Consider the following 25,459-nt stretch of genomic DNA (forward strand, 5'->3'; position numbering starts at 1 on the left):
GCAGCCAGATGCACTTTAATTGAGGCGGGGGCAAGCCCTTGATGTTTGAGGTGCAGCAAGTAGTCCAGAATTGATGGGACTGAGGCCTGCAGAGGCTGTATGTGATGAGGCTCACACCAGTGGGAGAACCTCCTCCATTTGGCAAGGTAGGTCGCTCTTGTGGAGGGCTTCCTACTACCAAGAAGAATTCGCTGGACCTGGTGAGAGCACCTGTGCTCCGTATCGTTTAGCCAGAGAGATACCACGTCGTGAGATGTAGCGACGGTAGGTTTGGGTGGAGTAGGCGACCCCAGTCCTGTGTGATGAGGTCGCGATGGAGGGGGAGGGCAATCGGCGCGGTTATGGACAGTTCCAGCAGGGTCGTAAACCAATGCTGGCGGGGCCACGTGGGGGCGATGAGGATGACTGCCACCTTGTCCCTGCGGGTCTTGAGGAGGACCTTGTGGATGAGCGGGAATGGAGGGAAGACATACCTCAAGCTCCCGCCCCACGGAATCGCGAAGGCATCTGCCAACGAGCCCGGGCTGAGGTTCTGGTAAGAACAAAACTGAGGGCATTGGCTGTTGCCCTTGGTGGCGAAGAGATCCACCAGGGGAAACCCCCACCTCTGGAAGGTTGAATGCAGGACGTCCCGTCTCCATGCCCATTCGTGCATGTGGTAGGACCGGCTGAGGCGGTCTGCTAACCCGTTTTGGACCCCTGGGAGATATGTTGTGATTAGGTGGACTGAATGGGCTATACAGAAGTCCCATAGGCGGAACGCCTCGTGACAGAGGGAAGAGGATCGGGACCCGCCCTGCTTGTTTATGTAGAACATGGCGGTAGTGTTGTCTGTCAGAACTGACACGCTGTGGCCTTCTATGGTGGCATGGAAGGTCTGACAGGCGAGGCGAACCGCCCTTAGCTCCTTCAGATTGATGTAAAGCAACTTTTCTTCCCTGGACCATAAGTCCTGGGTCCGCAGGTCCCCCAGGTGCGCCCCCCAACCCAGGTCCGACGCATCTGTTACTAATGTCAGAGTGGGTTGCGGGGCAGCGAAGGGGACCCCCTCGCAAACCTGCTGCTGATCGAGCCACCAGCGGAGGGAGTTCAACATCTGAGCCGGGATTGTCACCACCAGGTCTAAAGGGTCTCTGTTGGGGCGATACATTTGGGCCAGCCACAACTCTAATGGCCTGAATCTTAGGCGGGCATGTCTGTCTACATGTGTGCAGGCCACCATGTGCCCCAAGATTTGCATGCAGCACCTGGCCGTGGTTGTGGGAAATTGATGGATGGCACTTACGACCCTTTGAATAGCCAAGAACCGTGACACTGGAAGACTTGCCTGTGCCGCCACCGAGTCCAGGACTGCTCCTATGAAGTCCAGTCTCTGCGTGGGGATCAGTGAGGACTTCGGCAAATTGGCCAGTAGGCCGAGCTTGCAGAACACCTGTAGAGCCAGCGTCACCTGGGAGCGGACCTCGGCCTCCAACCTGCCCGCAAGGAGCCAGTCGTCCAAGTACGGGTACACGCGCATCTTTCTCTTCCGAAGAAAAGCTGCCACCACGGACATGCATTTTGTGAACACTCGTGGGGCCGTTGCCAGGCCGAAGGGCAGGACCGTAAATTGAAAATGGCGCTGGCTGATGGTGAAGCGCAGGAACCGCCGGTGGGCCGGGCGGATGGCGATGTGAAAATACGCATCTTTCATATCGAGGGCAGCGTACCAATTCCCCAGATCCAGGGATGGGATAATAGCTCCAAGGGAGACCATACGGAAACGTGTTTTGATCAGCCAAAATGGGACGGAGGCCCCCTTTTGGTTTGGGAATCAGGAAATACCAGGAGTAGAATCCTTTCCCCCTTAGGTCTGGGGGGACCTCTTCCACTGCTCCTACTGTGAGGAGGGTCCACACCTCCTGCATGAGGAGTTGCTCGTGAGAGGGGTCCCTGAAGAGGGACGGGGAAGGGGGATGGGAGGGAGGGGGTGAGGAGAACTGAAGGGTATAGCCCGCCACCACCATGCGCAGGACCCAGCGGTCCGATGTTATATGTGACCAAGCACGGTAAAAACGGGACAGGCGGTCCCTGAAACAGAGATGGATCCGGAATAGAGTGTGGTACGCTGTCCTCGATCGCAGCTTCAAAACCCTGGCTTATTTCCTGGCTGCGGCTTGCCTTGGCCATGACTTTGGCCCTGGTTAGGCGTATTGTTATGTCTCCGCCTGTTATCCCTGCCACGTCTGCGGTACGGTTCCTGTCGAGGACGAGGGTGGTACTGCCTCTGTGGTGGTTGGGGCTTGAAGGGTTTCCTCTGTGTCACTGGGGTATGCATTCCCAACGACTTGAGGGTCGCTAGAGAGTCTTTGAGGCTATGTAGTCTGGCATCCATCTGGTCCGAAAACAAGCCTGACCCCTCGAACGGAAGGTCTTGGAGGGTGTTTTGCACCTCTGGTGGAAGACCGGAAGCCTGGAACCATGCCGAGCGTCTCATTACTACCCCTGACGCGATTGTCCTAGCAGCTGCGTCCGCGAAGTCAAGGGAGCCCTGTAGGGAGGTTTTGGCTACTGCCTTCCCTTCGTCCACTAGAGCCGTAAACTCGGGTTGTGAGTCCTTAAACTTGGAGACTGATGCCCAAGAATTAAAGTTGTGTCTGTACAGAATCGCTTGTTGATTAGCGATCCTCAACTGGAGGCCCCCGGACGAGTAGACCTTTCTCCCAAATAAGTCCAAGCGTTTCGCCTCCTTGGCCTTGAGGGCCGGGGCTTGTTGGCCATGACGCTTTCGTTCATTGACTGCGGAGACTACCAGCGAAGAGGGAGTTGGGTGAGAGAAGAGGAAGTCAAACCCTTTAGATGGGGCGAAGTACTTCCTCTCCACGCCTTTCGCAGTTGGTGTACTGGAGGCCGGCGTTTGCCATACTGTTTTGTAGTTGGACTGGACCGTTTTTATGATCGGGAGCGCAATCCTGGAGGGGCCCTCCGGGCTTAAGATGTCGACCATGGGGTCCTCCTGCTCTACCGTCTCCTCCGCCTGCAAGCCCAGATTGAGGGCTACACGGCAGAGCAGTTCCTGGTGCGCCCAATGATCAATCGGGGGAGGGCCAGACACTGTTGTGCCCGCCACGGCTTCGTCTGGTGAGGAGGAAGAGGTCAAGGCCTTTTGCGCATCTTCGTCTTCCTGCAACTCCTCACCGACTGGGCGCTCCTCTGGGGCCCATCCCATGACGTGGGTCTGAGACGGTACCGGGCTCGGTGCCGAGTCTGCCCCTTCTTGCTCCGGTGGTCTGGAGACCATGGCCTCCTTGCGAGAGGGCGGGCGCCACTGCAGAGAGCGGGACGGGTGTCCCGAGGGCCCAGATCTCGGGGTCCTGGATGGGGGGCCTTGCTGGTGGTAGGCCCAAGGGCTCCAGAATGGCCATTGTCCTGGCTGGCCCCATTGAGGATGCCAAGCGGCTTCGTGGTCCCTACTGACCTGTGCCCTGTGGGCATATCAGCCGTACCGGCCCGAGTCCTCTGAAACCACGGACGGTGATCTGGAAGGCCACGGCGGTGCCATGGGACGGTGCCGGTCCGGGGTCGGAGAGTAGTGCCTCCGTGACCAGGACCGGGAGTAGCATCTTGCCGATCTGGACCTGGATCGGTACCGGTGACCACAGGATCGGGAACGACTACGGGTGGTCGGTCTCGGGGATTGTGTAACTGACACGTCCCGGTGCCTACTCGAGTAGGGCTGCTGGGTCGGTGCCGAGCGCTTATTGAGGCCCGACGGCTGTGCAGCTCTTTGCGCGGAGGGAAGCCGGGAGTCCACCGAGGCGGAGCTCGACCGGGACTGGCGCCGTGAACGGTGCCGAGATGGCGACCGTGATGGGCGCACCATTGCCGGCTTGCCTCTGGATGGCAGTCTCGGCAGAACGTCTTTGGTTTGGAGGGGGTCCTCAGTGGACAATTCAATGAGGTCCTTTGCTGCCTCAAATGTGTCCGGGGTGGAGGGCTGTTCCAAAAGATCCTCCAGCCCTTCCTCCTCACTCGCCGCACCTATCCCAGGGCTCGACGGGCCTTTCTACGCCGGAGCCACTGACACCGGGACTTGTGCCAGGGCCACAACGGCCTCAGGCGCACTCGAGGTCTTCGTGGGCGCTGCCCTCTTATGCGGGGAGCGTCCTCGGGCCTTGGGTTGGCCCTTCGATTTTGTCGGCGAAGACGACCGATGTCGGAGGTGTTCTCGCTGATCCGGTGCCGTGGGCTTAGGGTGCCCCGCCGGCGCCGGATCACGGACCGATGCCGGGGCACTCCGCACAGAGGCTGACGGTGCCGTCGAAGTGGAGGGCTGTAACGCCGTCTCCATGAGCAGCTCTTAAGGCGAAAGTCTCTCTTTCTTAGTCCTGGGCTTGAAAGCCTTACAGATCTTGCCGCGCTCTTTTTGGTGTGCTTCCCCCAGGCAACGGAGACACGAGTCGTGTGGATCGCTTAATGGCATAGGCTTACGGCACGTGGCACAAGCCTTGAAGCCTTGGGCGTGCGGCATGCCCTGCCACCCAGGGCCAGTGCCAGGGTTGACCAAACACCTAATACAAGAAGTTTGAGTATCTCTAAAGAACTGATAACTGCTAAGCTTAACACTAGCTACTAAAGAACTGATAACTGTAAAGATAACACTAACGACTATGCTAAGGGACACTCTCAGAGGAGAGACAGTTGTTCCAACGCCGCCACGGACCGGACCGTAAGAAGGAACTGAGGGAGGGTCTGGCCTGCAGGGATATATATATATATATATATATATATACACACATACACACACACACCCTAGAGCAGGGCGCCGCTCTGGCGGGGGGGTGAGGGGAGGTCCCCTGCCGGCCCGACGGGAGCCGCTGATGGAAAAAGTTTCCGACATTCGTGCACGCGGCGCGCGCACATCTAATGTGTAATGGACGTGAACAATCACTCGAAGAAGAAACTCATTTTCTTCTCCAGCTCACGCAACCAGTCCAGCATGTAAAAGCATCCATAGGCGTAGCCCGTAATCATTGGAATTATTGCATTATATGGTTTTTAAACTAGTATTAGAGACTGTTTTAACAGTATACCTGGCAAATCTTGACCAGGCCTGACTCCATTTTTCTTATTTATATTACAGTAAGTCCTCCGGGTTAACGTTGTTACGTTGCTGATCAATTAGAAACATGCTCATTTAAAGTTGCGCAATGCTCCCTTATAATGTTTGGCAGTTGCCTGCTTTGTCCACTGCTTACAGAAAAAGCAGCCCATTGGAGCTAGCAGGTGGGGGCTTGGAACCAGGGTTGACCGGCAGCTCCCCTATCAGGTCCCTGCTCCCCTAAGTTCTCTGTGCTGCAGCCACCCAGCAGGCTATCAATTGCCGGGCAGCTCAGCCGTCCCTCCCCCCCCACTGCCATGTGCTGCTCCTGCCTTCTGCCTTGGAGCTACTACTGGGAGCCTCCTGCTTGCTGTGCAGGGTGGAGGGGCGGCGGAAGAGGGGTGCTAATGTCAGGGTGTCCCTCCCCCCTTGCTCCTGTACTCCCATCTCCTGTACCTTATCTCCATGGGGGGTTGGGGGGACACTACAGGGCTCAGGACTGAGGGATATATATATATCCTTGCTGGCAGCAGCTGCTGTCTCAATTTGCTAATCTACCTAAAAAGGCAATGTACTTAGAGTGGGGTCAGCATACTTAAAGGGGCAATACGCATCTCTCTCTCTCGCACAGGGTGTGTGTGTGTGTGTGTGTGTGTGTGTGTGTGTGTGTGTGTGTGTGTGTGTGTGTGTGTGTGTGTGTGTGTCGCTCTCTGTCTCCCCTCCCTCCATTCGTGTTGCCTTGTAGAGTGTGAGGTTATATTAACAATGCATTAACCCTTGAGGGTTCAGCTGAGTGCTAGCTCATCATTTAGCAGTAAGGCATTCCCTGGGAAATATCCCACCCTCTGACTTCACCACCTCATCATTGCTATATACAGTATTAAATTGTTCGCTTAGAACTTCTATAGTCTGTTGTCTGGTGAACAAAATGTCCCTGGAACCTACCTCCCCCCTTTACATAAATTCTTATGGGGAAATTGGATTTGCTTAACATCGTTTTGCTTAAAATCGCATTTTTCAGGAACATAACTACAACGTTAAGCGAGGAGTTACTGTACATCGGTATTCAGAGTAGCAGCTGTGTTAGTCTGTATCCGCAAAAAGAACAGGCGTACTTGTAGCACCTTAGAGACTAACAAATTTATTAGAGCATAAGCTTTCGTGGGCTACAGCCCACTTCTTCGGATGCATATAGAATGGAACGTATATTGAGGAGATATATATACACACATACAGAGAGCATGAACAGGTGGGAGTTGTCTTACCAACTCTGAGAGGCCAATCAGTATGTGCATGATGATTTACATTTAGAAAACTTCCTTCCCTCCACTTTAATAGAGGGAGGCAAATCACAGGGTACGTCTATACTTACCTCCAGGTTCGGCGGTAAGCAATCGATCTTCTGGGATCGATTTATCGCATCTTGTCTAGACGCAATAAATCGATCCTGGAAGTGCTCGCCATCGACACCGGTACTCCTGCTCCGCGAGAGGAGTACGTGGAGTCGACGGGGGAGCCTGCCTGCCGCATGTGGACCCGCGGTAAGAACCTTGTAGTTCGAACTAAGATACTTAGACTTCAGCTACGTTATTCACGTAGCTGAAGTTGCGTATCTTAGTTCGAACTGGGGAGTTAGTGTGGACCAGCCCACATTTAACCCTGTTTTAAAACCAGCATTTGGAAGAAATATTCCTAACAGTAGAAAAACTCCAACGTGGACTGGACTAAAAACAAAAAACACAAGCAGTGAGGATAACCAGCCCAGGGCAGATAAAGACAAACCGTTACAGGTAACGGGGAAGTGTCATCATTTGCCAACTATTATTCTTAGGATAAATGCAAATGGCAAACCTACCGCATTCATGAAGTCGTCATTCTTGAAAAGTATTCTCAGCAGATGGCCCAGCATACACTCTGGATCTGCTCGACCTGGCAAGGCACAAAGAAGGGGCTGAGCTAGTCATTCAAACCTCCTTAGCTAAACAAAATACTACAACCAAAAATGAATGGAAGAGCAAAGAAAGGAGACAGTCGCTTGGTAAACTTGACAGCTCTAAATGGCTTGTCGTTTAATGAGCTCTAGGCTTCATGGCCAACACTGAAGTATAAAACTAGGTCATGTCACAGAAAAACCGGCTGTGGGATACCCCAATTATCAGGATCGATCTTACACAAAAGACGACTTACATGAGAAATCATGTGAATTAAGACATTCAGTAGTTGAGATCAGGGTGGATAAAAATCAATGATTTTTTAAAAAAATAAAAAATTCAGATTTTTTTATTTAAATCAGATTTTTTTGATAAAAGGTTTTTGAGGAAAAAACCTATCTAAAGATAGTTTTAGATAAGATACCTTATAACTCAAAGATATCTCATCATGGAATAGGAATGATAAATTCTAATTCTATAGTATGAGACAATATATTCATGTAATGTTTAAGAAAAGTTTTGTAAATAAGTTCCAACAGTTCATGGATTAAGGACCCAATCTTATGGGGTTCCACAGGCTTCTATTTGGGTTAATCTTTCTATCTACCCAATGGGACTTAGTGCTCAGTCTAGAAGATACCATCAGAGATGCTTAGTTTTGTAGTTCTCAAACTGAGAATTTGTATCTCTAGAGGTAACATGCTTATTAACAGCAAAAATGTTTTTAAATAAATAAATATATAGAGGTGAGAAATAATAGACCTCAACTCTATTGTCCCTCTGCAAATTTGTGTACACAGAGTCAATCCCTAACCTCTCTCTAAAAGTGCAAAGTTCAACAAGTTCAATGAATAGAAGATTGTTGGGGGCGGAATAGATCTGGACAAGGAGAAGGTGTCTGGAGATAAATGTGAGAAGCGAGGGACATATGCTTGTTTTGTTAAAATATTATATGTTTGCTATTGAAGAAAAAAATCCAAAATACTTTACGTTGTTGTTTTAGTTAAATAAAACAATTTAAATGTCTGCTTGCTGATGGCCCCCTCTAATACAGCATGGCAAGAAATTCCTCCAAATATTAATGATTAACCTGTTGAATTGGAGATAGTTCACCTCCCAATGACTTCATAAATATCTGCTTCAATTACCTTTGGTAAATGAAATAACCAATCATTCATTCATTTTCTGATATAGCTGTAAAACTAATCTTAAAAGTTTTTTAAAAAAAAGCTCTGTTTAAAAATGTAGAGTGTACCTTCTAAAAATGAAATCTACATCTATCTCTGAGATGTGAAGAATATGTATTAAGGTTATAACAACCAACAAGAATGCACTTTTCTGTAGAAAGCCATGATTTAAATCAAATCCACCCTTGTTGAGGTAGCATTTTTCCTTCCACACCCATACTGCCTAAGGGCTCCACCTCCCTAAAACAGTGCCTCCAGCCAAAATGTAAAGAATTTTCACTCAATGCCATTAGAAGCCACTATCATTGTTGTAGCCCTGGAATACTGAAGGACCAATCTAGTCTCTGTGGCTGCAGTGCTGTTCTATGTCCAGTCACTAGAGGGTGCATGAGAGTCAGACTGCAATCTCTAAACTCTTCCAAATTGGATATCTGAAGACCCAGGCTAGGTTTACATTTAAAATTTAGGTCAACAGAGGTAAAGGATCTGGAAAAAGAGTTAAGCAGTGAGAAGGAAAAATCTGCAGATGATACAAAATTACTCAAGATAGTTAAGTCCAAAGCAAACTGTGAAGAATTACAAAAGCGATCTCACAAAACTGAGTGACTGGGCAACAAAATGGCAGATGAAATTCAATGTTGATAAATGCAAAGTAATGCACATCGGAAAACATAATCCCAACTGTACATACCAAATGATGGGATCTAAATGAGCTGTTACCACTCAAGAAAGAAATCTTGGAGTTATTGTGGATAGTTCTCAGAAAACATCCACTCAACGTGCAGCAACAGACAAAAAAGCTAACAGAATGCTGGGAATCATTAGGAAAGGGATAGATAAGAAGACAGAAAATATCATGTTTCAGAGTAGCAGCAGTGTTAGTCTGTATCCGCAAAAAGAACAGGAGTACTCGTGGCATCCGAAGAAGTGGGCTGTAGTCCACGAAAGCTTATGCTCTAATAAATTTGTTAGTCTCTAAAGTGCCACAAGTACTCCTGTTCTTTTTTTAGAAAATATCATATTGCCTCTATATAAATCCATGGTATACCCCCATCTTGAATATTGTGTGCAGATCTAGTTGCCCCATCTCAAAAAGATATATTGGAATTAGGAAAGGTACAGAAAAGGGCAACAAAAACTATTAGGGGTACGGAACAGCTTCCATATGAGGAGAGATTAATAAAACTGGAATTTTTCAGCTTGGAAAAGCGACGACTAAGGAGGAATATGATAGAGGTCTATAAAATCATGACTGGTGTGGTAAACGTAAATAAGGAAGTATTAGTTGCTCCTTCTCATACACAAGAACTAGGTGCCACCAAATGAAATTAATAGGCAGCAGGTTTAAAACAAACAAAAGGAAGTACATCTTGAAACAACGCACAGTCAACCTTAGGAACTCTTTGCCAGAGGATGTTGTGAAGGCCAAGACTATAACAGGGTTCAAAAAAGAATTAGATAAAATTCATGGAGGATAGGGTCCATCAATGGCTATTAGACAGGATAGGCAGGGATGCAAAACCATGCTCTGATGTGTCCCTAGCCTCCGATTGCCAGAAGCTGGTAATGGGTGACAGGGGATGGATTACTTGATGATTACTTGCTCTGTTAAATCCCTCTGAAGTATGTGGCATTGGCCACTGTTGGAAGACAAGAAGCTGGGCTATATGGACCATCGGTCTGACCCAGTATGTCCGTTCTTTGTTCTTATGTTCTCATGAGCTCTGGTGCTCAGGGGCATGAAAAATAGAGACTGTGCACCATGGCTATGTCAACCTAACCCTTGGTGTAGACACAGCTAGGTCAATGGAAGAATGCTTCCATTGACCTAGTTACCATCGCTCAGGGAGGTGGTGAACTTACAGCGATGGAAAAACCCATTACATTGCTGTAGGCTGCGTCTACACTATGCTGCTATCATGCTTCTAGTATAGACAAGGCACAAGAAAAGTATCTCCAAATTAGTCCCGACATCAACATCCAGAAAAGCCATTCAAAATTGTGCCTGGAGCCTAGACCTCTTACAGTCAGAAATGCCAGGTGACAAAACTATAAAACAAGGTTAGTAAGCTGAGTAGTGATGCCAGGACTTAACCATCAGCGAGGACCTTCAGGCTAGTTTTTTTGGGCATATTTTAAACATATGAATGACTAATTTTCTCCTGAAACAGATTGGGGTCACACACAAGGCATTGTGTTTACCAGGCCTTACCAGGGTGTCTGTCATCAAATGGGTCCGGATCCCCCTTGCGGTATTCTTCAGTCTCCTTCTCAATTAACTCAGACATTCTAGGGAGGGAGTAAAAATCAAGTAAACATGCCACATGCATTTTCTTTCCCCAATGGACAGCTCCTAAACACTCTATTTGCCAAAATACTATAACAACCCATCAATTCACATTCAAACTGTACTCTGTGAACCACCAGAAGATTCCAGGCATCCACTGGATACATATAAGAACGAGTGAGAGAGGATGCCTGCCCCTCCCAAAACACTGATCACATATCAACGTTCTAATGATATGCTAGCAGGCTATACTGAAGTAGCTTGACCGCTTCTCTTTGCTGAGTCCCAAAGATGGAGAGAAAGCACTTTTTCCTCTTCTGAAAGAGGCAGTGCATCCAGCTGAACTGCTTCAATGCTATGCATAAGGTGAGGACACAAAGAGAAAAACCATCCTGCCATCACACTACCTCAAAACTCTGGCACTGATGGCCTTCAAGATATCAGGTAGGAAACTCCTGCCCACTCTAGCCTCCCCGGCACAGCATTTCAGATTGCTTTTTGCCTCCCTGACATATAGATGAGCCACTGTAATTCATAAGGCTTTATTATTTTTGCTCTGGGGAGGTGGGGGGGTTGGAGGGAGGGTTAAAGAGGAGGGAATTTCTCACCACCACATACTCTACTACAAGAGGTAAAGATGTCACATGAGAAGGCTTTCCACCCCATCCCTGCTCAGGCTGTTGGCGTAGGGGGCATACCCTCTGATTTCTTCCCCCTCCTCAACCACCTGAAATAACATTGAGGGATCTAACCCTGCTCAATTCCTCAGACAATTAGTCAGCAGTTGTGGGGCTGGAGTAAGGATGGACTCAAGCAGCCACGCCCCCAGCCCCCATGGAGCCTTACACCAGACTAACTGTTCATCTGTACCAGGCAGGAGAGTTATGGGAGCAGCTTTAAAGTTGTACATTCCCCTTGCCTGAGCCATGACATTAAAGCTATAGGCAAAATTCCAGACAATGACTAGCAGCCTGAACAGTTATAAGAAATCCTATGTTCCTGCTCCTCTAGGAAGAGCAGAAGAGGTACCTGAGAGTGGGAAATGCTAAGTCATCAGAGACACTGATCATTATTTTACAAATGAAAGAAGACCAACAAATTTTTTGGCATTAAATGCTCCCCTATCTGTTTTTCTGAAGTTTTCCAGCAGAAGGATACATGAATTAGGATAAAGTCAAGATCTGAAATTCAAAGCCTTCAGCAAATTCATCTTATTCCCATGGTGTCTTTCCTTCCCCCCTTAGTTTAGGTCTCACTGAGGCAGCTACAGAGTCTGTCTATAGGTCCTTGTCAGGATTTTGATATTTCAGGTGCTGATGATGAGTCTATGGTCTATTACAGGTTAGGCAAGTCCACTCGAGCAGCTACTTTCATTCCTAGAGGAGCAAATGCACTTCTCTTTTCCTGGGGATTTCCCCTAGAGTGTGCTGCAGGATTCCACTCAGTCACCATCACCTTTCAGTATACACCTCTACCCCAATATAACGTGATCCGATATAACACGGGTTTGCATACAATGCGGTAAAGCTCTGATACGCTGCTATGAGCAGCGTGTTAAGAGTGCCGGGCCGGGCCCGAGGGTTGAATAAGGGGCAGAGGGTCTCGGGGGCGGTCAGGGACTCCTCCCCCGCCAGGGTCTAGGTGGCAGGAGCTGTGGGGGAGGCAATTTTGGGGGCCCCGCAGTCCCAGAGTGGCCCAGGGGATTAGCGGGGGGCCAGGAGCAGCCCGTTCCGCTTCCCTCGCCCCGGCCGTGTCGCGCAGGGGAGTGGTTTTGGGGGAAGGGATCCCCCCGCACTCACCGGCAGCGGCAGAAGCGGAGCAGCCCAGCCCCAACCCGCTCCACTCCGCCAGCTCCCAGCCGCGACACTCTGCTTCCCGCCACAGGTGAGTGCGGAACCTTTCCCCAACCTCCCCTCCCCCCCAGTGACACGACTGGGGCAAGGAAAGCGGAGCGGGCTGGGGCCGCATCGCTACGCTTCCCGCCACTGGTGAGTACGGAGGGCATCCTTTCCCAAACCTCCCCTCACTCACCGGCGGCAGGAAGCGGAGCGCTGCAGCTGGGAGGTGGCAGAGTGCAGTGGGCTGGGGCCATGTTGCTCCGCTTCCCGCCGCTGCCGGTGAGTGCCTGTCAGGGAGCGGGGGGTGTGGACAGGGGTCGGAGCAGTCAGGGGACAGGGAGCAGGGGGGTTGGGTAGGGGGTGGGGTCCTGGGGGTGATTAGGGAGAGGGTTCTCTGGAGGGGGCGATCAGGGAACAAGGAATGGGGAGGGAGGACCAAAGTAAGTTCGATATAACGTGGTCTCACCTATAATGCGGTGAGATTTTTTTGTCTCCTGAGGACCACGTTATATCGGGAAAGAGGTGTATATCGGATGCTTCTGAGGAAGAGCAGAAAGGAGCAAAAGTATCTGTTGCAGTTCATGATGAAGGAATGTATCAATTTGCCAAATCTGGGCATGTTTTACTATATTAACAACAGCTTAACATGGTAATCAGTAATGACCAGGGAAATCACTTGTGTTGCCAGAGACAATTAACTTTCACAAGACTCTGTAGGGTTCCAGTATTTCATGTTTGTCAGCCTGATTCTGAAGAGAAGTAAACTGCATCTTGCACTAAAAGATTGCTGAATTTGGGCTCTGGTGGATTTCTAGCAACCGCAAGTTGTACAATTGGGTACACCTTTATATAGAACATCCTACTGTCAACTCTAACAATTTTTCCTTGGGAATTAACACTTTGAGAGTGCCTGTTGAGCACAGAGACCATGGGGAGACAGAGGAGGAAATGTAATCTGAGAAATCAGGTTTATGGGTTTGTCTACACATAATCTGCTACAGCACCACCGCTGTAGCACTTCAGTGAAGATTCTTACCTACTTGGACAGGAGGCCTTCTCACACCCCTGAGCAACATAGTTATACAGACCTAATTTCCTAGTGTAGACCAGGCCATAGACTAGTTAGACCTTTCTAGGGATGGGAAGTACCATTTAACCTAAAAATAGTACCGTTTAACCTTTTAAAATTCTATCAGTTAAACAGTTAACCGTTAAGGAGTTCACATAGGCGGTGAACTGGGATGGGGTGCTGCAGCACTCCCACATTTTATGCAGGGCTCCTCTGCCACCTGTGCCCAGCATCCAAGCTGCCGGCCCAGGTTGGGGGGCTCTGCTGCCTCCCTGTGCTCAGGGTTCCAGCCACTGGACCAGACCTCTGCTGCTGCCATGTTGGCCCCGGAACCGGCACTCTGGCTGCCCAGGGCTGGCCGCAGGGAACCCAGTCATGGGAGGCAGCTTAGTTTAATTGTTAACCTAAACCAGGGGTCTCAAACTCAAATGACCACGAGGGCCACATGAGGACTAGTTCATTGGCCCGAGGGCCGCATCACTGACACCCCACCCCATCGCTGCCCCTTCCCCCACTCCACCCCTTCCATGAGGCCCCGCCCCTGCCACGCCTCTTCCCACTCCTTCCCTGCCCCCATTCCAACCCCTTCCCCAAAGTCCCCACCCCATTTTCCCCCCTCCCTGCCCCCAGAGGGGGCAGGAGGGCTGTGGTGGGTGCTCAGGGCAGGGAGTTGGGGTGTAGGGTGCAGGAGGGGTGCAGCAGGGGGTTGGGGTGCGGGGTGCAGGAGGGAGTGCAGGGTGTGGCAGAAGCTTGGGGTTCAGGCAGGGGGCTCAGGGCAGGGGGTTGGGGTGCAGGCAGGGAGTGGGGGGCGGGGTGCAGGAGGGCTTCGGGCTCTGGCCCGGAGCTGCTTACATAGAGCGGCTCCAGGGTGGCAGCGGCGCACACCGGGGCCAGGGCAGACTGCCTGCCCTGGCCCTAGCCCCGCCCTTCCCCCACGCCGCTCCACTCCGGGAAGCAGCTGGAACCATGTCCCTGCGGCCCCTGGGGGAGGGGGGACGCAGGGCTCCTCGCGCTGCTTGCCACTCCTCCAGGAAGCTCCCTTTGGCCTCGCTTCCCGGCCAATGGGAGCTGCGGGGGGGTGGTGCCTGGAAGCCAGGACAACACGGAGCCCTCCGCTTTCCCCCCCTCCTCCTCCCCATTCTGGCTGCAGGGACATGATGCCAGCCGCTTCAGGGAGTGGCGCGGGTCTTGCGAGCCATGGGGAGGCAATCCCGCGGGCTGGATGTAGTCCATGGGCTGTAGTTTGCCCACCCCTGGCCTGGAAGTAGGCCGGGGGGGGGGGCGCGGGCCTCTTGGCGGGCCGCAGGCAATAGCCCTGCAGGCCGCATGTGGCCCGCGTGTTTGAGACCCCTGACCTAAGCCGATAAGACTGCTTATTGGTTAACTAGTTACACTTTTACATCCTTAGGCCTTTCAAGCATCTTGAATTTCAGACTGAACTGACAGATAGGACAGAACACACATGTAACATCAGGCCACCTGGCTTTGGTGGGCAGTCAAATCACGTTATGAGCAGTCGGTCCCATGGAAGAGAACATTACCATAGTCAAACCTAGGGTGGGTGGGTGTGTGGGTGTGGGTGTGTATATATTATATCATGGACTATGTTTGTAACTGAGATGAATGCGTGCAATCATTTAGCTAGTCAAAACTCAAAAGCACTCATTTTCTAAAGCTGACCTGTGAATTGGAAAGAGAAATTTGTTTCTTTAAAATGCATGACAGTGGTCTGAAAGAGTTCTTGCCTCACCCACAACCACCCTCCAAGAAAGTTTGTTTGATTTTCCCCCTCAACCCTCACCCCAAAAAAAATGCCTTGAGTGTTTAGTCCCATTTTTCCTTTTTGGTTGGATAAATCAAATTTTGATTGGTGGCTCTGTCAACCCTTAACTGAAGAAGTGGGAGTGGTGAATAATTAAGTTTCCCTTCCCAAGTGCTTAGTTCAACAGGTGTTGTTTAAAAAAATAAATAAAAAAAATAAATAAATAAATAAAAAAAACAGAAACAAAAATAAGGTCTTGAACAAACTGAATAAGAGTCAGCTCCCTCTCAGTTAATGTTTCCTTGACTTTCTTGGTGTATCTGACGTCATACACCTACTAGTTTTCCAGTCATCCATACAATGCAGAACCTAGAGTTTTTCACGTGAAGACAAAGCAAAAGCACATGCCCCCCATTTTGTTTTGCTCGTTCCCAATCTCTTTATCTTCTCTTTGCAGGTTATATTTGAAAAGACTATGGGTCAGATCCTCAAGTGCACCTGAGCTAATCACCGCACATCTGAGGGAGGATGAGGTAAGGGGACATACATAGGTAGCTTTCTACCTCCTTTACTTACAAACACATGCCACTTAGGAGTGTGTAAGTTACGCCATGTGTACATACAGCTCTGGTGAAAACGCTCTATGCCAATGGGAGAGAGCTCTTCCCTCAGCATTAAAAAAAACCCACCCTTCTGACACTCTGGGATATACAAGCCTATTTGGAGACATTGTTTTATATGCTGCCTGTCACTCTGTGAGTCACGGACTACTTCCATTTATTGTCATTTAATTTTACTGTCACATTTGTAATAGTTACCACAGGTTACATTGAAGCCTTGACACCATGAGAGTTTGCCTATAGCTGACAATTCATTTTTTTCAGAGCATTTCTCATGATGCTTCAGTACAGCCTGCAACACCACACTTTGGTGTGTGCTGTCAGCACATTTCATGCCGTTTTACCCCTTGAAGATTTCCTCTATTTCAACTCGGAAGGAGGAAGGAAACAGAAAAATGTCACTCACTGACAAGCATGACCACAAGTTCCTCTGTCTTAGAGTCTACAACAATATACAAAAGAGTCAGATGTGCCTTGAAACATCACCGAGCACAATCAATCTCTGTGGGGAGCATATAATATCCAGAGCGGAGACACCCCAAGAGACTCCCTTAAATCTAGGCAGACGCCAGTCTGGAGCACTTCTACGTCCTGTCCTCAAAGCAGATGATGGAGTAAAGCTATGCTGCTAAGCTCCTGAAAGTTGGGACTCTCTTATTGCTTTCTACAGCAATGTAAATTCAGCTACTGCTCAGTCCAATGGATCCTCTTCACCAGTTGCCTTAAAGCAATCTCTATATCTGCCTGAAGCCAAAAATGTCAACATGCCAGATCCGTACTGAACTTTGGCATCACTTTCATAAAAGCAAGGAGCAAGAGCCAGCTGCTTTCCAAAACCACTCCGCTGAAGCTATCGACGCCGAACAGCACTACAGCAAAGCCTCTGGAAACCACTCTCCCAAAAGGCTCAGTGTCTTCAGACTAACTTGGAGGACCTTGTTTGCCGTAGTGTATGCTCATGGAGTTTGTCAAGTCCAGCAGGGAATCAGTGAGGTTGGCTTGCAGGGAGCTGAGATCCATTAAAACTGTCTGCACAGTAAAAGTACTCTTTGTGGTAAGTTCCAATAGTCAGTCTGTCCAGTGAAAGATGTGCTAATAACATCAACATCCTCTCAACCATTCACTCCAAACATCAGTGTAATCCAGGGGTTCTCAAACTGGGGGTCGGGACCGCTCAGGGAATAGCGAGGTTATTACATGGGGGGCACGAGCTGCCAACCTCCACCCCAAACCCCACTTTGCCACCAGCATTATAATGGTGTTAAATATATTTTAAAAGTGTTTTTAATTTATGGGGGGGGGGGGGGAAATCGCACTCAGAGGCTTGCTATGTGAAAGGAGTCACTGTTAGGATATAGATATTCAGGCCTGTCTGCAAAGGCCTATACTTTAAGAATTTAGGTGTATTCTTATCACTTAGCTAGTTATAGAGGTACAAAACAAGAATCAAAATCAGTCTGCCTGTTTATAGGCCTTCTCTTACTATGATAATCTAAGGCAGGGGTTCTCAAACTGGGGGTTGTGAGGTTATTACATGGGGGGGATCGCGAGCTGTCAGCCTCCACCCCAAACCCCACTTTGCCTTCAGCATTTATTATGGTGTTTAATATATAAAAAAGTGTTTTTAATGTATAAGGGGGCGGGGGTCACACTCAGAGGCTTGGTATGTGAAAGGGGTCACCAGTACAAAAATTTGAGAACCCTGGTCTAAGGCCTTGTTCTTAGGCTAAGTCCTTTGGCTAAAGAGCAGAGGCAGCCATAAGCTGGAAAGCGAATGGTCACATCCTCACCACTCACACTGAAATAAGGCAGTTTGGGGCTGTTAAAAAGGTGATCCAATCTATCACCTCCAGAGAAAGGGAAGAGCCTAGAAGATTTAAAGAAAACTTAGGCCTGGTCTACACTAGTCTGTTATTTCGGAATTAGCCGAGTTAATTTGAAAAAAAAAAAAAAAAAAAAATGATTCCGTCCACATGACCAAACCGTTTTTGTTTTGTTTTTTTATTTAAAGGGCTCTTTAATCCGATTTCTGTACTCCACCTCGGCAAGTGGAGTAGCGCTTAAATCGAGATCGCAATCCTGGGTTAAAGGTATTGTGGACACAATTAGACGTTATGGCCTCCAGGAGCTATCCCAGAATGCTCCCTTGTGACCGCTCTGGACAACACTCTCAACTCCGATGCACTAGCCAGGTGGGCAGGAAAAGCCCCAGGAACTTTTGAATTTCATTTCCTGTTTGGTCACCATCAGCACAGGTGACCATCAGCACAGTCCACCATCACAGGCAACCATGCAGAGTCCACCATCACAGGAGATCACGCAGTCCCGGATTCACAGACGAGCTCCAGCATGGTCCGAATGGGAGGTACTGGATCTCATCGCATGTTGGGGAGACGAGTCTGTTATGGCAGAACTACGTTCCAAAAAAGGAATGCAAATACGTACGCTAAAGACTCCAGGGCCATGACGGAAAGAGGCTACTCCAGGGACACAGAGCAGTGTCATACAAAAATCAAGGAGCTCAGGTAAGCGTACCAAAAAGCCAGGGAGGCGAATGGGCGCTCTGGGTCACAGCCCCATACATTCCGCTTCTACCGTGAGCTGCATGCAATTATGCGGGGGTGACGCCACCACTACCCCACCACTGTCCATGGACACCTGCAAGGAGGGAGTTGCACGGAGCGAGGAGGAAGAGTCATTGGAGGAGGAGGAGGATGACGACGACAGTGCACAGGCAGCAAGTGGGGAATCCATTTTCCCCCCGTAGCCAGGAACTATTCTTAACGCTGGAGCCAATAGCCTCCCCCCACTCCCAAGGCGGGCTCCCAGACCATTACCCTGGAGAAGGTACTTCTGGTGAGAGAGAGCCTGATTGGAGCCACGTGGTGGGGGGCGGGCGGGAAACCCAGCCACGCTGGGCTGTTCGCGTTTAGTTTAAAGGGCTCATCCCTGCTCAGAGCATCATCAGAGCCATGCGGTGGGTGCAGTGGGGGTGGGGGTGGGGGAGTGTTGTGTGAAGCGATCATCCCAGAGAGCCCACAGGCCCTCCTTTTATATGGCAAACCCACCAGGCATTGTTTGCTATGGGAAAGAGGGCCCAGCAGTTTGAAAGCATTGAAATGTATGTAGAAGAAGCAGAACCCCACATGCCCCTACGCTGCCTGCAAGCTGAATTCTGTTGCCCAGCCATATGTGATGGCTTACTCACACCAAAGTGTCCCCTTTGTTCTCTGAAATGTATCTTAAAATACTACCCTCCCTTTTTCTCCTCCCGCAGGTGCAAATGTTTCAACGCGGCCTCTATCTACTCCGTCCCAGAGGCTGGTCCAGATTAGAAGGCCGAAAAAACGAACTCGGGACGACATGTTCCCCGAGCTCATGCAGTCCTCTCGCACTGATAGGGCCCAACTGAATGCATGGAGGCAAACAATTGCGGAGTCCCGTAAAGCATTACAGGAACACAAAGAGAGGAAGGACGCGCGCGATGAGAGTAGGCAGGACACTATGGTCGAGCTCATGGGGGAGCAAACTGACATGCTCTGCTGTATGGTGGATCTAATGTGGGAAAGGCAGCAAGACCACAGACTGCCGCTGCAGCCCCTATATAACCGCTCTCCCTCCTCCCCAAGTTCCATAGCCTCCTCACCCAGAGGCCCAACAACACGAGGGGGAGGCTACGGCGACCCACACACTCAACCCCAGAGGATCGCCCAAGCAGCAGAAAGCTGGCATATGCGAACTTTTGATTTGGTTTCTGGACTTGTCCTTCCCTCCTCCACCCCCCTAACCAAATACCTCCTCCCTCCCCCAGTCTATCTTCGGATTTCTCTCAATGTGTTGTGCAACAAATAATTAACAGTTTTTAAACAATTTTTACTTTATTTCCTTTCATATATATAGGGGGCAGGTAACTTCAAGAGAAACAAACACAACTGTCACACCGTACCCTGGCCAGTCATGAAACTGGCTTTCACAGCTTCTCTGATGTGCAGCGCGCCCTGCTGCGCTCTTCTAATCGCCCTGTTGTCTGGCTGTGTGAAATTGGCCGCCAGGCGAGTTGCCTCAACCTCCCAACCCGCCATAAATGTCTCCCCCTTACTCTCACAGATATTGTGGAGCACACAACACGCAGCAATTAGAATTGGAATACTGGTTGTGCTGAGATCTAACCGAGTCAGTAAACTGCGCCAGCGCGCTTTCAAACCTCCAAAAGCACATTCTACCACCATTCTGCACTTGCTCAGCCTATAGTTGAACTGCTCCTTACTACTGTCCAGGGTGCCTGTGTACAGCTTCATGAGCCATGGCATTAAGGGGTAGGCTGGGTCCCCGAGGATAACTATAGGCATTTCAACATCCCCAACAGTAATTTTCTTGTCTGGGAACGAGGTGCCACAAGTACTCCTGTTCTTGTCTGGGAAGTAAGTCCCTTCCTGCAGCTGTTCAAATAGACCAGAGTTCCTGAAGATGCGAGCATCAGGCACCTTTCCTGGCCATCCCACGCTGATGTCAGTGAAACGTCCCTTGTTATCCACCAGTGCTTGCAGCACCATGGAAAAGTACCCCTTGCGGTTTATGTACTGGCTTCCCCGGTGTGCCAGGGCCAAGATAGGGATATGCGTTCTATCGTCCCACCGCAGTTAGGGAACCCCAGCGCATTAAAGCCATCCACAATGGTCTGCACATTTCCCAAAGTCACTACCCTTGATAGCAACTGGTCAATGATTGCGTTGGCTACTGGCATCACAGCAGCCCCTACAGTAGATTTGCCCACTCCAAACTGATTCCCAACTGACCAGTAGCTGTCGGGCGTTGCAAGCTTCCATAGTGCTATGGCCACTCGCTTCTCAACTGTGAGGGCTCCTATCATTTTGGTGTCTTTGCGCTTCAGGGCAGGGGACAGCAAGTCACAAAGTTCCATGAAAGTGGCCCTATGCATACAAAAGTTTTGCAGCCACTGGGAATCATCCCAGACCTGCAACACTATGCAGTCCCACCAGTCTGTGCTTGTTTCCTGGGCCCAGAATCGGCGTTCCACGGCATGAACCTGGCCCAATGCCATCATGATCTCCCAATCGCCACATGCCATGCTTCTAGGAACGTCTGTGTCCATGTCCTCATCAGCATAGTAATCGCACTGTCGTCGCTTCCTTGTCCGGTTTTGCAGGTACTGCACATGCTGCTGGATAACGCGCGAGGTATTTACAATGATCAAAACTGCAGCGGAGATCTGAGCAGGCTCCACGATTGCCGCGCTATGGCGCCTGCACGGGTAATCCTGGAAAAAAGGCGCGAAACGTAGGAGGCCTGTTCGGGTCAAGATGGCCGATAAAAGGTGGTAAATGGTTGTCTTCTGTAGCTTTCACAGAGTCGGGAAGCTTGCTAGAGCTGCAAGAGCGGGAGACCAGAGTTTGCGGTGGAAGCTGTACGGCTCAGTTCACGATAGCCGAAAAACGGCGGGGAATTGTTGCCTTCTGTAGCTTGCATGCGAGCCCAGGACAGACAACCTGGAAAAAGTAGCTATCGATGCAAGAGCGGGAGAGCAGAGTTTGCGGCGGAAGCTGTGCTGCTCGGTTCACGGTGGCCGAAAAAAGGTGTGAAATGGTTAGATAAAAGAGTAGATAGAAAGACAAGAGGACATGCGAGGTGGATTCATAGTACCAGGAGACAGGCGGTGCACCATCTGCTGGAAGCATGGCGTCTGCCGTAGTTTTCACAGAGGGAGGAGCGAGTGACGGCACACACCCAGAAACACCTGCGAGAATGTTTTTGCCCCATCATGCACTGGGAGCTTAACCCACAATTCCAATGGGCGGCGGGGACTGTGGGAACGGTGGGATAGCTTCCCACAGTGCACCACTCCAACATTCGATGCTAGCCTCAGTACTGTGGACGCACTCCGCCAAATTCACGTGCTTTAGTGGGGACACACAACACTGAATGTATAAAATTGCTTCTGAAAATTCGAATAGAATAAATTCGAATTAATTTCATACTGTAGACATACCCTTAGTTTGATAGCATCCTGTCTGGCAAGAACTCACTTATCAATAGCTGGGGTGTGAAATCCTCATTTCTTTGTTGTTCTATCACTGTAGTCCCCATTTCCCTATTGTTTGTCTGTATAATCTCTGTCTGGTTCTGTGATTGTTTCTGTCTGCTGTATAATTAATTTTGTTGGGTGTAAACCAATTAAGGTGGTGGGATAGAATTGGTTAGATAATCATGTTACAATATGTTAGGATTGATTAGTTAAATTTCAGTAAAATGATTGGTTAAGGTATAGCTAAGCAGAACTCAAGTTTCACTATATAGTCTGCAGTCAATCAGGAAGTAAGGAGGGGGGAATTGGAATCATGTTTTGCTAAGCGGGGGAATGGGAACAGGGACACAGGCAAAACTCTGTGGCATCAGAGCTGGGAAGGGGGACACTGAGGAAGGAAATTGGAATCATTGCTTTCTGGAAGTTCACCCCAATAAACATCAAATTGTTTGCACCTTCGGACATTGTTGCTCTCTGTTCATGCAAGAAGGACCAGGGAAGTGAGAGGGTGAAGGAATAAGCCCTCTAACAGCCACCAGTAAAAAAAGTTTGAGAACCACTGGTGTAATCAGCCTCAGCATCTGCAAGATGGTGTTGGTGCTTCTATCCTCTCTGCCAAACATGTGTAATCAGTGTACCATGTTGAGTCCTAAAAGCAGAATCGGGGGAAACTCTGAGGATAACTTACTTGGACACTGATGATGTAGAGAACACAGAGACCAACTACTTCTCCAGAGCAGCAGGAATGCAAGACTGCTCTGAACGATATGACCTCCCCTCCACACACACACCAGATATATATATATATATTTTTTTTTTAAGTGGACTAGGACAATTGGATATGTCTGAGGATTCTTGGACAGGAATCCTCAAGGGCCAAGATAGATAGCATCTATCTTATTGTTGGAAACTCTTAATATTTTGCACATCTGGTAATATTTGGTGTTTTTTTTTTAAACCCTAGCTCAGAAAGCTAGAGAACACCTGAGGATCTTGGCTTAAACTTAAAAAAAAAAAGTACGTTTCTAGCCCCTGTGGTTGCTGGGAAAAGCCTAAAATCATCAACTGAATGTACCCTGAAGTCTCAGGAAGCCAGAAAACAAACAAAAGCCCTAAATGTATGTTTTTAACATATCACGTTTGTTTTAAAAATCATGAGATTTTGCAGGCTAACTCATGATTTTTAAAGGTCTGAGAATGGCAATACTGCTCCCCATTTAACGAGTACCATTCTGTTCTTGCCCCCTATTTTTCATGAGTTAGTAAAGATGTTGTGGAAGAAACCTCACACCTCTCTCCTCCTACCCTGAGTTACTTGAGGCAGTAAGTGCTACTACCTCTTCCCACCAAAACAGAGCTTTAGTCAAGGCAGCAACGGTCAGGGGAAAGAGCACCTCCTCACACATACAAAATAGGACCAGCATCCTATCCACAAAGTGCCACTGGTTCCCTGTTCATTAGAGGATTCCCCTAAAGGAGGGGGGAAGCCACTGCTCATTTTCAAAACTCTCCACTGGAATTGGCAAGCCAACCTCACAAACTTTCTCTCTCTACTCACCTCAGTTCATCTTATGTGAGTCTCTTGCATGCCTTCACACAATCTGATCACTGTTACAGCAAGAGTCTCTGTAACCCCAACCAGATGGAATAAACTCGTAACTCTCCACCCCAAACTATGTTTTACAAGTTTCAGGGGCAGATATAACTTTTCTCCCTTGTCTAAATCTCAAATAGTAGAAGAATGAGAGAAACATTAAGTGTATTAAACTCAAATATTTTTGAGACAGTTTATATAAAATCTATACAAAGTAACACCATACTGTTTTGACAAGAACTATGAAGTATTGCACATTGCTCAATTTTTAGGCCAAAAAGAATGTAAGCTACCAGAAACTGATCAGCTACTTTAACAACTTCAAGTATAAGTCACCACATGCCAAAACTGCTGTCATGCCTCAGAGGTATTTGCATTTCAGAGCTTATTTAACAGAGCTTACCTGGTGAGGATAGGGACCATGTCTTGTCCACTGCCATGTTCTTTCTCCCATTGCTCCAGCAAAGCAGTGAGTTCAGCCTTGGAGTCCACATGCCCAGATCCTGACGTCATGGCTTAGCCTAAGTGAGATGGGAAGAAAAAAAAATAAAGTGAGGTTAACTAGCAAATTGTCCCACTCAGTTATGTTGACTCCTCAAAAAAAGTCAAAAATCAGGGTTTAAAAATCCACTTGGCAGTGGCAAGCAAACTTTAGCTGCAAGGCAGGGAGAAGGCTAAACCATCAAATTCTACAGAATTTGACATAAGAAAAACAGAGGGCTGTCTTTCATCCCTCAGGTACATAAACAAATGCAAGTCTATTTTGCAAACCCAAATCTGGACCAGTGCATGCAAATCCTCAACTGTGATGGGTAATAGCCACAAGTGTGTCCAAAATCAGAGGATTTTTTGCAGGTTAACATATGTCTCCACAGGCAGACTGCTCCTGTCCCTTTGCTGTTACACCTAGGTTTACCCAAGAAACAGCAAAGCAAAGCTGACAAGATTCTGATCAGTTTCACTGCTCCTGTTCAACACCTTCTGGGCATCAGGGAAAGTGACAAGAATCAAATTAGCTTTACTGCTGCTGCAGTCCCACAACATTTAAAGTAGCAGCAGAGGGAGGCACTGACAGTTGATCACAGTGGACTAAGGACAAAAAGAGTTGCAGGGAAAGGATCTCTACCACCCTGCCCCTTCAAGCCTCCCAAGAACAGTCAGGTGGCGCTAGTGAAAAAGAAGAAGAGACACAGACACACATTCTCCTTTCCAACAGCTTCATGGGAGGAAACAAGAAAGCAATAACTTCAAGTTTATCAGACACCTACTTAGTGCAAACCAGAGGCTGATACAAAAGATTTGCCCCTATGAAGGCGCCAGGTACAATATTAGACTTCATACCAAAGTGTTTCTGCCCCTGGACCTTACTAAGTGTACCACCTCTCATCTTATGTATTGGTCTCTAGCTAGCGAACGTCAACATTTTTCAAGCCGGGTAAAAACCCACCTAAACCACTGATGGTTCATAACTCTGGATATGGCTCAATACACAGCCACGTTCTTTTTGCCTTCACTTTCTAACCTGATAGGTCTTGGATTACTGGGAAGGTAGACTACAGCTTTTTGTGGCATGGTTGCAGGACACTGAGAAGATCTCAAGGGAGCTGTACCCAGGCCTAATCTACAGGGATGGTCACGATGATGTGTGACTTTTAAGGGTAAAAGAGAAGGAAAATGATTACAAAAGACATTCCCTCTCCTCCAAATATATGTTAAGACTTCCAGTATTCAAGTAGTGGTGACAAACTGACAGGTAACAGATGCCAGTGCATATTTGCTATCAAATCAACAATGAGTTTGTCATAATTAAACAACAGAACATACACAGAACTTTGCTGAGCCATTTACAATGCAGACACCTAAAAGGAGAACACACACATACAGTGCTCATTCCACTTCCTCAAATATACATTACAGAAAGTCAATTGAGGGGAAGAACATGTAGAGAACCACAGTTTAGTCCATATTACAGATAATGCAGGTTAGCTAGAAGTTCATAAGGTCAAGTGTCAGTATTTTAAATCAAATGGACCACTGGGCACCTCCAA

The 25,459-nt window shown here is 48.7% G+C and overlaps 1 protein-coding gene across 2 annotated transcripts in view; it reads right to left on the reverse strand.

Moving 5' to 3' along the window:
- The window catches only part of DCAF1 (DDB1 and CUL4 associated factor 1), a 119,131-nt gene that overhangs the window by 88,166 nt on the left and 5,506 nt on the right, over nucleotides 1–25,459 (reverse strand). For both annotated transcript variants that reach the window (XM_054033749.1, XM_054033752.1), the window contains exons 2-4: nucleotides 23,815–23,932; nucleotides 10,411–10,487; nucleotides 6,936–7,009 (exon numbers count right to left, since the gene is read on the reverse strand). In XM_054033749.1, the coding sequence (XP_053889724.1) occupies nucleotides 6,936–7,009; nucleotides 10,411–10,487; nucleotides 23,815–23,924 (261 nt within the window). In that variant the 5' untranslated portion in view covers nucleotides 23,925–23,932. The remainder of the gene's footprint in view (nucleotides 1–6,935; nucleotides 7,010–10,410; nucleotides 10,488–23,814; nucleotides 23,933–25,459) is intronic.

The sequence above is a fragment of the Malaclemys terrapin genome, chromosome 7 (genome assembly GCF_027887155.1).
Source record: "Malaclemys terrapin pileata isolate rMalTer1 chromosome 7, rMalTer1.hap1, whole genome shotgun sequence".
NCBI classification, from domain to species: domain Eukaryota; kingdom Metazoa; phylum Chordata; order Testudines; family Emydidae; genus Malaclemys; species Malaclemys terrapin.